General features: G+C 53.5%; 1 protein-coding gene across 1 annotated transcript in view; it reads left to right on the forward strand.

Annotated features, from left to right (window-relative positions):
• Window positions 1-5430: 5430 nt before the first annotated feature.
• Window positions 5431-13040, forward strand: part of PKP1 (plakophilin 1) — a 44959-nt gene continuing 37349 nt past the window's right edge. The window contains exons 1-2 of the mRNA XM_083812784.1: window positions 5431-5840; window positions 12386-12486. Of these exons, the coding sequence (XP_083668910.1) occupies window positions 5639-5840; window positions 12386-12486 (303 nt within the window). The 5' untranslated portion in view covers window positions 5431-5638. The remainder of the gene's footprint in view (window positions 5841-12385; window positions 12487-13040) is intronic.

Below are 13040 nucleotides of genomic sequence, written 5' to 3' on the forward strand. Positions count from 1 at the left end.
CCCCGCAGAGGGATGGCGCTGCCCGATGCGCATAACCCCAAACCCTGATGGGGAATGCGGTGTTTGCCGCCCTCCTCCGCACCCACCCGCAGCCCGTGCTCCCCATCTGCTCCCGGGGGACTGGCGTGCGATCGCCTCCCCTGCCCGCCCCCTGCCGCAGGTTGCTTTAACGAGTCGGATGACGCTGGGAAAGGTTGCTAAATCATTACATAAGCTGGTCTGCGAGGTGTCCTCCCCCAGCAGAAATGCAGGGGATTTCACAACGCCGTGGAATCAAGGGCACCCTCGCACCATCTACGTGCTTGCTCCCTGTCTAAATTTGGCCCTGTCATCTCTGTTCCTTCCATGGAGGGAACGCGCTCTCCCTTCCCCGCAGCGTTTCTGAGCCGGGTCAGGTTGGTATGAGCACAGGGAGGCGAGGAGTCCAGGTACCTTCTTGGATGCGATGTCTATCTGCCTTCTCCACTCACACCTATGTGGCTGTAGTCACCTCCCTGAACTGTCTTACGGTGGGCACAGGCTCAAGCCCTCAATTTTCTGCACAGTGCATTCATACCTGCCTGGCAGCATCGCCTGTAGAGCAGATGCCCCCCACCCCATCCCTCCCTCTGAGCGCTCCTGGAAGCAGCACATGCCTCTGGCAGGACCTGACGTGACCACATTCAGGGGGTGCCACCCCAATAACACTCACGCACCCCACAGAGCCTCCAAAACACACTCTTAGGTTACCTCCACGGTTGGTCCGTGGCGGTGTGGGCTCTTCTCTGCCATCTGAGTGTGGCTGCCCCAAGCCCAGCCGCCCGCAAGCAGTGACCCCACTGACAACCGGCTCCCTTTGGACCTGCCAGCCGTGCCGTTTGCCATCTAGAGGCAAGAGAGTCACTGGTCAGGTCCTTGGGTGGGCCTCAGGACCCTCAGAAACAGAGCAGACAGCTGAAGCTAGGGAGAGGCTACCACAGAGTGCCACCAGGTCTTCTGGCCACGGGCAAGCAGGGTTCGCTGTCCCTTGGTCACCATCAGCCTGCTGCAGGAGCCCAGCCCATCCTTGCTGGGGGCTGGATGTCCTCACAGGCACCCAGGAGACCTCTGCCCTGAGCCTGTGTGGCCGGACATGGTGGGGCAGCAGCACGGCGCAGATGTGGAGACCAACCTCACGCTCATCTCGACAGCGTCACCTGCTCTCAAGGGAAGCCGTGCAGCAGCCACAGGTCGTGAGCTTTGCTTTTCGGCTGCAGACGACTGTAGCAAGGGCAGGCTTGGCCAGCAGTGCCCCAGCCGTGAAGTCGTGGTGTGAAGCACCCCCCGCAGTGCATCCCCTTCACAGAGGTGGGTGAGGAGGAGCCGGGGGCTGAGTGCGCCCTGAGCTGGACCTTGCCTGGCAGAGAGCACCGGGTGGAGGTGGCAGGACACCGGCAGCTCCTCGACCGGTTTGGTAGAGGCTCCTCAGGTGAGATGGGGACACGAGGAGGTGAAAAAGCAGGAAACCAGGAGCCTGAGCCCCTGGAAGTCCAACTGACAGCGAGGGCCGTGTCTGGGTCTGCTCTCCAGCCCTGAGATGGTCAGGAGGGGAGCACAGGACACAGGAGGAAGGGCTGCAAGGTTCGGGCAGGGAAGGGAAAGCTGAGAGGGGTCTTACAGCTCTCTGCAGCTACCTGGTGGGAGGGTGCAGAGGAGATGGAGCCAGATCTTCTGAGGTGCATAAGGAGAGGAAGAGGCACCAGGAGTGAGCTGGGAGGTGGGACATTCCTCTTAGATACTTGGAAAACAAATTCACTGTGAGAGTCACCAGATATTGGAACAGAGGCTGGAGAAGCTGCTGGATTTCCGTTAGACCTCAGCGGGACAAGGGCTGGAGCAACCACAGCTAGGCTGGCCCTGCTTTGGGCAGAGGGTCGGTCCCCCAGCCAGAATTATTCCCCGTGCCTGTTACGACACACCCGAACGATGCGGGGATTTCATTCCCAGGTGCTTTATCTCCGTTACGCAAGGCTTTCAGCTTGGTGCATGCAGCCTTGCAGCTGCTCTGTGTGAGCTGTCCTTCCTTTTTGTGGAGAGAGTGGGGGGGTCTCCTTCCTTTTATCATGTAAGCTCCAATCCACAGTGGGAGACCTGCGGGGCCGGGGAGGTTACCAGCCCGGCTGCCCTCTGCCTGCTGCTGTCACCGTCCCGTCCTCCCACAGCACCACCCCAAAACGACTCAGTGCCGTGTGTGCGAGGAGCCCAGGGAAGGTTTTTCTCAGAAGCACGGTGTCCGCGTGTCTCAGCAGGCTTCTGCACGGCTCCCCTCGGCTGGGCTGCTCCGCGCACGCTTTCGGCTGGATCCTGGTTCCCCCGGTGGAGCTGAGCTCCCCACCTGCCCCAGCCCCGTGGCGCTTTGTGGTCCTGCAGAAGGAGAGCCTTTCATGAGAGGCTGAGTGAAACTAAGGCTTTGTGCATTTGAAGAGCAGGTTTTCTCCTGGAGAAACCTTGCCAGGCTCTGGGAAGTCTCAGCTGTGCTGGGTGAGGCTGAGTCACCCCTCAGAAAATGGCATTATCCTGGGAAATGTGAGAAATTCCCAGCACCATTACATCTGTCCCTCTTGGTGACCACCCACCCCAAGGAAGAAGCAACCCCAGGTGATAAAAAGTCACAGCAGGGCTGTCCATCAGCAATTTGGGGGCTAGCTATTTTTTTTTTTCAAGCTAGATTTAGATTTTGCGGTGATCTGTAGACACCTTCAGTTCAGGAGTGCCTGACAAGTTTGAACAGAAAACCCTGCACCACTCTGGGAGCAGCATTGGGCCAGCGAGCCCTTTGATTGCAATCAGCGAGTTGGCAGGAATCCCAGGAACTCGCACAAAAATGCTTTGAAGAGGCCAGATGCACAAGGTGTGTCCCTGTGAGCGTGTGGGGTGCGGAGCAGTGATTCACGGCATCGCCATGCGATGCTTGGTGCGCGCACATGCAGCCGCTGGACCGCAGCGAAGGCCCCCGTCTCCCTCCGATCACCAGCTGCCTTTTTTTTTCTTTTCTTTTTGTTAATCTCTTCAGTCTTTCGCCTATCCTGCTCCAGATTTGGCACAGGTTTTGTTTCCCTTTCAGCCTTCCCCTGCTGCTGCCCCGGTGCCTGCGAGCTCCAGACAGAAAGGCAGACAGGGAATTTGCTTCAGGCGCTTGCAGATGCAAGCTCTGCTGCACTGGGCTTGCTGGGGATGACACTCACCGTGCCCTGCTAAGTAAGCATCCCCAGCCCGTGATTCAGAGCAGAAGCAGCAGTTTGCATAGAGGTGCAATAAACTCCTTTATTTAAGTACCTTTTGCTCTTTTAGAGATGGGATTGGAGTCAGTTGCAGAAACCTGGGAGATTCCCTCCCTTGGGCTAGACTGTGCAAACTCGCCCCGAAGAAACCATTGTTTCTTGAAAGCCTCTGTAAGCTCCCTGTCCCCAGCTCCCCAGCCCAGCTCAGCATTTTGGGTGAGTTATGAAACAGGGCAGATGCTGGAGCACAGCATTCGTATTATCCGCCAGCAAATGACTGGATGTGATAAACACTTGGCTCTCCCGTGCAGGGACAGGGTGAGGGCTGTTCCTTGCCGTGGGGAAAATGACATTACAGGTTTGCAAGAGCTGGGCACTTTGTTGTGCAGAAGCCATCTGACGCTGACAGCCTGTCATTGATTTGCGAAAACATCATTTGGCATCGATAACAAGCGTTCAGGAGAAACAAGTAGGACACAGGAAAGCAACACCCAGGTATTGCTTCGCTGTTCCCTATCCAGACTGGAAGCGCACAGACATATCTCCACTCTGAAAATGAGCACAGGAGCAGCAGAAAATCCTCCTCCATGTTCCTGGACATTGGCAGTGGTCTTGGGCAGTGCTCACCCGGGCTGGCCTCCCCTGGGCATGGCCTAAATGTCCAAGCTGGTTGGGTGATGGAGCAGAGTGAAGCTGCTGCATCACTTGGGTGAGACGTTGGGAACCTTGGGGAGGGGAAGCCAATGATAATTAGGCTCTAGTTGCTCTAGGTCTGAGTCTCATTAACAGAGTTTGGGTTTCTGCTGCTGGGGTTCACTGGAGAAGCACCCTGGAGCAGCAGCAGGTGTACAAAGCTCATCCTACCTAGGAACATGCCCCGTGCTTTCTGATATTGCTCTTGTTCCCATGAAAACCAAAGTGCGGCATTGCTGTGGCCACCTGCGTGTCCACAAACCACCAGGGAAACACAAAACCTGATGAATGGGAATGAAATAAAGTGTGTTCGGTGTCCTCCTGCTGCTTTCGAGGAGGGACCCAGCATCTGTGAGCTGCCAGCACCAGGTCTAAGGTCGGCTAGACCCCAGGCACTGGTCCCTCAAGGGATGGAGGAACCCCCCCAAGTCCTCCCCACTGTGGAGAGTTTTGGGACTCTGTCCAGCAGTACAGAGGAAGCTGCTTCTCCAGCCGTGTGTCCTTGTCCCATGCCCAGGACCTGGTGCCAAGGGATCCCAGGAAGCTTCTTTCCAGGGCGCCCTCCCCTTGGCTTCCCTGCTGATGGGGTTTGTGTCTCTCCTCCTCTGTCAGCCTCTAGTGGCTCGGCAGGAGCTTTGCCAGCACTTGCTGTGACCTGAAACTGAGCCCCCCAGCACTGAGGGGTCTGGTTCTCTGCAAAGGACTCGCTGCAGCCCGGCTTGGCAGAGAGAAACCTCGCCTTCAGAGTCAAAACCCAGCGTGTGACTTCTCACTTAGCCAGGTTCTCTTGTAGTCGTCTTGCTAAAAGTCCTCGCTTCTTCCATGCTACCCCAAGCCACTTGCAGAGGTTGCCCCAAAGCTTTGCCTGGTGCCTGTCCTGATTTATACACGGATTTTATACTGCTGCTGCCAAAGGGTCCACGACCCCCATGTTAGGTGCTACACAGGCACCCCTGCAGCCCTGGGCTTAGCAGATTTGCAACCTGTGCAGGCAGAGGAAGTTTTTGCACAGGGAGAGCTGGACTGAGGGAGATGGGAGCATCTCTATGGGGCCATGGTGGTGGCTGGACCCCTGTGGGACCAGGCATGGCGGGCAGTGTTGTGCCTCTGACCCATGGCGTGTGCAATGCTGCCTCTTGCTATCAGGGCTGTCCCCAGGCTCTTGGCACTGGGACACCATTTCAATCCATCTTAAACCAAGAGAAATAACACAAAACAAGTTAAGCGGGCTGCACGGGAGCTCCTCCAGCCTATGAGCACCGTTTCCTAGTGAGACGCACAGCCCCATATCCATGGCCCCGTTGCGAGGGGGCGCAGCAGTGTCAGACGCCCACCCACCCCCCCTCCCACCCTTCCCCTCTCCCTGCTGGGACCCCCCCCAGTTTGGGGCAGAGCTGGGACGAGGGCAGCAGAGCCGCGTGCCCTGCAGCGGCGGCGCGGGGGCCGCGAGCGAGCGGCGGCGGCGGGGAGCGCGTGGGTGTGTGCAGGCAGGGCTGTATATCCAGTCTGGCAGAGGGTGTGCCTGCTCACACGGCGGGGAGCCGAGCCGGGAGCAGGAGCCCTGAGACACCCTCGGCTGGGGGACGTATGGCAAGGAGGGGCTCGGGAGATTAACGCCAGAACGAGACGCGTTCGCTGTCGCCTCGTGTCGCGCGCGGTCAGGTGCAGTGCAGCCCCCTCTCCCCCCAGCCCCGCGGTGTGCAGCCATGATTCACTCTCCACTGAAGACTGCGTTGGCATATGAGTGCTTCCAAGACCAGGCCAGCTCCACGCTGGCCCTGCCCTCGGATCACAAGCTGAAAACTAAGGGCACGGGGAAACAGCGGGTCCAAGAGCAAGTGATGATGACGGTGAAGCGGCAGAAGCAGAAGTCGTCGGTGTCGTCGAGCGTGGGACACTCCAACCGAGGTAATGTCCCACCGTGCGGTGGAGAGCAAGGGGTCCCCTTTGAGACAGGTGCAGGTGCTGTGGGGTGCCCCTGCTGTGAGCTTTTGTGGGGTTTTGTTCATGGGGTCAGAGCGGTTTGCATCTCTAACGGGGTGCCTGGGACAGGGGATGCCGGGGTCTCTTGCGTGGGATGGAGGCGTTACGACAGGGCACGGCGCTGGTGCAGCGAGTCCATCCCCGGGGCTCTGGGCTGTGTCTGTGCCATGCTGCTAGCCATTTGCTCCCTGGCCTTGAAGCTGCCTAAAAGCTTTGTGAACCTCTCCTCCGCAAGTGTCCCCTAGGAGGGCTTTTCCTCCAAACTCATCCCCTGCTGCAGGCAGCCAACGCCACCATCATCGCGGCTCCACCGCGCCGTGGGGCCGGCAGCTCTGCAGCAGGCAGGGAGCAGGCAGCTCTGCTACGCACAGGGCATGGACCTGAGCTCTGGCAGCTCAGGCTTTGCCTCCAGAGCTCCCAACGTGTCCCCCATTTGAAGGCTGAGCCTCGGGGACGTCCCGGTGTGAGTGGCAGAAAGGGAGTGAGAGGATGAGAAATGTCCCTTCCTTACCGCAGCAGTGCAGCGGGGATGCTTCGCAGCCCCCTCCGTTTTGCAGAGGGGTAGAGCAGGGAGCAGGCATCCGGCTGCTCCACCTCCACGCGGTTTGTGCAAGTCCTCAGCTGAGTCCTGGATCCAGGTTTCCTATAGGAACACCTTCCTCTTTGGCTTGAGGCTCGGCAAATTGTCTTCTTCTCTGTCCTTGCGTCTGGAGGAAGCTGACTTGGAGGGCAACCCAGCTTTCCCCAGACAGGAGCTGCAAAACCAGATGGGCACAGCAACCACAACACAAAACCTCCCGGCTTGGTGGTGCTTTCACCAGCAGCTGCGGAGAGCTCATTGCTCTGGCCAGGCTTAATGGGAAGAGCAAAGCCTCAGGCTCTGGGGGATGGGGGCTGCTGGGGCTGGGACCGAGTCCTTCAGCGTGCCTGGGGAGCGCAGTGTGCGTGGAGGTGTTTGCAGGGAAGCCGGGTGAGCTGGGCTGGTCTCTGATGGCTCGTTCGGGGACTACGACTCGGTAGCAGCTTTTCCGAGCTGGATCTGGAGGCAGACTCCAGCACCGGTGGGGTGGCACGGTCCAGACATGTTTGGGGCTGGTTTGCCAAGAGGCGCTGGGAAGGAGTGGAGGTGGCATTCCCGTAGGAGCCCTCCTGGATGCGTGCATCGTAATTGCTGCGATAGAGGGAATAGAGAAGCTTCATGGGAAAGACGTGTGTGCAGTGATCCAAAATCTCTGCTTTCTCTCTCTTTTTTTGCACGTTTGTGGACATGGACTCCTGTGGGTGGGTGGGGGACAGGGAGAGGAGAGCTTTCTTCTGCCACCAAAATGACAGACGATGGGAGATGCAAATCCCCGCCTCCCTCAGGAGGGTTTATTGCTTACGGTGTTATGGTGCCAGACCTGACCAAACAAAATACAGCCCAGGACGAGATGAGAGGCTCTGGAGGGGAATGGGGCACCACCAGCCCCCCTTTGCAGCAGAGGGTTATTCCAAGGGGAAGCAGGCAGGGGGACGTCTCCCACTGCTGCCCATGGGCAGGAAGGAAGGGAGGCAGAGGGGGATTATTCTGCTTGGAGAGGAGCCCAGGTGAAACCTCTGGGAAAGAAATAAAGAAAAGCAAATTCCCAAGCTGCCCGTCTCTGCTCGACAAGCTCAAGCTAAACCCCTCCTCCAGACACTTTTGGGAATGTCTGGGAATGGGAATTGCGTGGAAATGTGCAGCTCTGGTTTCTGCGTCCCAGGGAAGCTGAGTCACATCCAGCTCCCAGCAGCTGCCTCCAAACACGGGGCTGAGGCTGCCCCGTTCCCACCGCGGGGCGGCTGGGCAGCACCGAGGTCCTGGTGCCACTTTTTGATGGGCACGGGTGGTTTGCCCTGGGAACTGCTCCTTCCATGCACTGCTGGAGGGACTCCCAGAAGGGCAAGGAGTTCCCATTTATTCTCCACCTTTTCTCCTGGGTGGGAGCCTGAGAGGGTCAGGCTGAACTTTCAAGGGGCAGCATTGTGTCATATTGGTTTTTACTGCTGTTGGTCCAGAGGGCAGCTGAGCAGACCTAGTGAGATGCATGAATGTCTCTTGCAAACAGGCTGAGGGTCTGTTGGGGTGGACATCTGCCACATGCATCCCGGTATGATTTCTCTGAGATGCTCCTCAAAGGCAGCACAAGCTGGGGAATTTTTAAAGCCCCTTGATAAGTGTTCGAGCGCTGTTCCTTCTGTATTGACCCAGGTCCAGCTGTCAGTCCCGGCACGTTGATACGTGGCTTGAGCAGGAGCTGAAGAGCAGAGCAGGGCTTCCCCCAGCATCCCAAATGCCTGCACCCCTGTACGTAGGATGCGGACATGGGCATGTACCCCACCTGCACGCAGCAGGGATGGGATTGTGAACCATAACTGATGTCTCTTTAGAGGGAGCAGATGTTCCCTCAATGTCCTGCTATTGGCATCTACCAAAAATCAGTTGGTTAATTGGAGTGCAGCAGATCAAGGCAGTGAGGCCGCTGTCTGAAGACCCTGGTGTCATGCACAAGACGTGGAGCGGTGGCAGGAGAAAAGGCCGAGCTGAACCAGTTCCTCCTGGCCATCAGCGCTGATCTCCCAAGTCCTCTGGGTAAAGAAAAGCTTTGCCAGCGCCTCGTCACGGGCTGGCGAAGTGCAGCAGCGAGCAGGGATCTGAGGAAACCCAGACTGAGTGTTGTATCCACCGGTGTCGCGGCTGAGCCACGAGGCAGAGGCTTGCTATGGTTGAGGGAAGTCCCACCAACATCTAATGGGGGAATTACTCCCATGTGCATGGAGGGCATTGCGGACAGTCAATGTTTTGACTTCTGTAACCTTCCCCTAGCAGGAGATGGGTCAGGGAAAGCTCCTCCACAAACCTTTCAAGTTATTGAGTATAGAAAGGGACATCCCTTCTGCTCAAAGGCCAGGAGGCAGAAATGCAGCCTGGTCATCCCTGCACGGCTCTCAGCTGCTGGGATTTCACCAACACTTCTCTCCTAGCAGGCATCCTGCTTTGGGCTTCCCACAGGCCCTCTTCTCTTACTACTTTTTTCCTATGTTTAATCATCCTCATTGTTTTAAGGCTGTGCATGGTTTATTATTTGACTTGTCTAGCCTGCGCTACCGGTGACGGGTTCTTGTCTTGCCTTTCCCTGCCACAGATTAATATTTATTAATATGCCTCCATTGCCACAAAACTCCCTGTTAGCTTTATGTGTCCAGCTGAAGTCTTCTACTGTCATGCTTGAAAAATGGCACTTGTGACATAACTCTTCTAGCCATCAGCCTCCTAGCTTTAAGGGCTGCAGAGTCGCCTTTGAAGAATGTAAATAACTGATTAGGAGGGACATAAAGCTCAGGCATACAGTGTTATATCAGCTCTTACTTTGCTCTGCAATGATTGATAACAGAGGAGGATTGATAACAGTGAGAGGAGGAGGAGGGCAAGGCTGGCATGTAGTGGTGCTCACAGCGATTAAGCAAAAGCTTTTGCAATCCTTATCTGTTGTACTTAGCTTTTACAGTCGTGAGCTTTCCCACCGAAGTTAATGGGATTTATTGACCAAGTTCTGAAGGAAATGCTGTGGGGCAATGGCAATTTGGGGGTGGGAGAGGGGTCCCTGTGACAGCCCAGCCAGAGCCTGAGCGGCCCTCAGATATTTTCTGCCCACTGTTGGGAGGCTGTGCTTCAGTGAGCGAGTCTCCTCCATGTTTTTTCTGCCTCTGTCCCACCTGTTATTTACCACTAATGCAGTGGTTTTAATCGACTCTGTGTCTGTGCAAGTGCAAGTGGGTGCTTCAGAGAGCTAAGCAGCAGCTTGGATGCCAACAAATGGGACACAGGCATAGCTAGGAAACAGTGTCAGGAACTTCATCATTGCCCCAGTGAGCAAGTCCACCCCCTGCCAAAGTGATTTTTTTATGTTTTGTTTTGTTTTGTTTTGTTTTAGTATAGTTTAGTTTAGTTTAATTTATGGAGACAGTCTGTTTTACCCCAGGGTCTCAGACGGACCTGTGGCCATCCTGTATGGTCTTTACCCGTGCGGTGGCTGAACAGCAGAATATCCTCCTCTCCCCTAGGGGTGGTTATACACAGCCAAGCTGCCTCTCAGGATGAGTCAGGCAGAGAACTGTGTGAACTTACAGGACAAAACAAAGCTGATGTTTTCTTCAGCCGCCTCCAACATAAAATCCCCAGGTTCTTCCTGGCCTTCATACTGAGCTCTCCAAGCAGCAGAGCACGGTGCTGGGGTGGCAGGAGCACCTTCTCCAACCAGCAAGGCAGCTTCAAAATGCCTTGAACGTTTGAAGCTTTCTATAATTATATATTTACAACCTCTTATGTGCAAGTTCTTGGAGGTGAAGGCTACTCTTCAACAACTGAAGAACATAGACCTGCATGAAACTCCTGGCCTCTTGAATTTGTCCACTGAATGGTGACTTTACAATGAAAATTACGTGTGCCTGAACTGGTTTATTTTTGGCATTTCCTTGCTCAACCCCCAAGCCTTTAGTGCTGTGCTTGACAGGAATGGATGCTGAGAAAAAAAGCATGGTCCCGGGGGGACTGGTCAGGTTAACCCATGAGTCACACCCAAAATCACTTTCTTCCATTTAAGGGTGCTGTTGACTCACAAACAGCGTCAGGAAATTCCAGCCTGCAGACACATTCTGTTTGCACAGAACAAGAGAATGACTGTGAGAAGTAATTCCCAGGAAACTGTTATGGGATTGCACTCACCTGGCACAAACTTATCATCTCAAGCCCTGCTTTGCTTCTGCTGAAGCCCAGTAGTAATCTCCTCCTCTGGAGGTTCATGGGAAACTACAAGGTAGGTAAGCAGTAGGTGAATTCTGCCCCTGAATTGCACCTCCCTTCTCAGGTCGATGGCTATTTCCTTCACACTTAAACACAAGTCCTGTGAAGCTTAATGTACATGAAGCAATCAGTGCTGGAGAAATATTAATAGGCATCTTGGAACAATGCTCACCGAGTCTATACATTTTATGGAAAACGAGATCCAGTAGTTTTTCTGCACAAGCATATGTTTGTGAACCCTCGCTGCTGTTGCTTATTCTGCATGGCGTTCTGCAGATGCTGCCATCCGTGCAGTGCTGCTCCTCTCTTGTTGACAATAGAAAGAAAATCTCATTACTTATACTGCATCTATGGGGACGATCTTCCTGAGAAAATGCAAGAATTTTTAGCCACGTACCAAATCAACATAACAGGTTCAGGATGCCTCGGGCAAGGCAATAAATGAGATATATTCCAAGGATCGGTGGCTGTAGAAGACCTGAGTGGCTTCGGGGCCTTTGTGGTAGAGTTTATCCAGTTTATCTAACAGATGAGTCTTATCAAACCATCAGAGATTAGGATATTTCTGACATTACCCACCAGTTTAGGTGCATAACTTGAGACAGGTAAGTCCTGATTTTGCAGTTTGTTAGACATTCAGAGCTTTCCCTGGAAGTTAATTGGGGTGTAGGGTTTGCACTTCCTCGTAACGGGACCTGAGATGCCACAATTATTGAGCACTTTTGAAAATGAAATTTAAATGACCTTAAACTCTTTTGGACCATCTGAAAGGTGTTAAGGGAATTGCAGCTTGGAAAGAGAATGAGTCGTTCCTTTTTTTTTTTTTTCTTGTAGTGATGAAAGCAGCCCTGAGTTCATAATGATGGAACTTCATATATTTTCAGGAAAACAAAGTATAAACAGAGTGATCTTTCGGAGACTGGTGATGGAAATTAAAGGCAATGCTATTTGTTTTTTTTAGTGCTTGACTATTTTAGATCCTCGGGTGTTAAATAGGTGTGATCGTCATTTACCAAGCCCATTTGTTATTTACAACTTACTGAATTTAGCGAGCCTTGCTCACACTATTTGTGTTGATCCCATTATTAGTCTTCAGACCAGGAAAGCATTTTGTCCCCATCCAGACTGGCAAAAGGGTTGGGGTGCGCTTTATCTTCAGCAAAGAGGCGAATTTTAGTTACCTTCAAGTCAGAGTAAGGGAGGTGAGTTTCAGGTTCAGAGCTTCCAGGATGAGCAGCACAAAATATCACCCCATTCCTCACATATAGCAAAGACCCAAGATATCGGCCAAGTCTTCGGCCCAATCTGCTCTTGTCCACTTGTGGATTTTATGGCACTATTTTTATTTTTTTATTATGGTCTTTTGTGCTGAAGACCTTACGGTGTTGCTCGCAGTCTGAGGGTTGGAGTTTCTAGGGGCTCTTCTGAATAAACATCTTCTTTGAGTTGCCTGCAATGGCAAGAGCGTGACTTGCTGACTTTCTTTCCTACATCCCTGTTAAGTTTTCTAACTCTGTTATTCTTTGCTGACAATTTGAAAGGATGCAAACTCACTGGAAAAAAAAGAAAAAAAAAAAGAGTGCTATGCTTTAAAGGTGCACCCACTGGGACCACTTTCTCCTACTGATGGTGCTTTTTTCATTTACAGGTTCCATGTACGACTGTTTAGCTGATGGTTATGGCTATGGGACATCCCGAGGCAGCTATTACGCCAAAACCCAAACAGGAAACAGCAACTGGGGGTATCCGGTAAGCTACTCTTTTATCTGGGAACTGTGGCATGCTCTTGAGGTAACCTGCACGGAAAGCAGCCTCTAGCAGGAGAAGTCAGGTGGCAAGGTCACAGCACTTCGGAAACTTGCCGTAGAGATATTGTGTGTGGCTATTTTAGCAAGTAGCTCCATGCAGTGGGAGAGGATCAGTAGATGGAATCAAGGGGCAACAAGGACCTTATGTCGATGTTGTATGTGGCTGGCGATTTTACTGTGAACAAGATTTAATTTGGTCTCATGGATTAGTATCCCAACAACACAAAATGTCTGTTGCTGTCTGAAGGCCATAGCTTCAGATTGTCCCACCTCAGTTAAAGCTTGGAGCACATCCATTGCTCACTTCAAACAATTGCCATTTTTATTTCCATGCACCAAACATTATGTGAACAAAATCAAAGCAGTTGGTTGGGGATCATCAGGGAATTTGCATCATTTGCTGTTCCCACCTAAACGCTACTTCAGTATCTTTTTAGATACTCTCTGAACTTGGAAAAGAGGTGCTTCACTTCTCCCATTCTGTATTCCACTGAA

Source organism: Anser anser (assembly GCF_964211835.1).
Source record: "Anser anser genome assembly, chromosome: 27".
Classification (NCBI taxonomy): Eukaryota; Metazoa; Chordata; class Aves; order Anseriformes; family Anatidae; genus Anser; species Anser anser.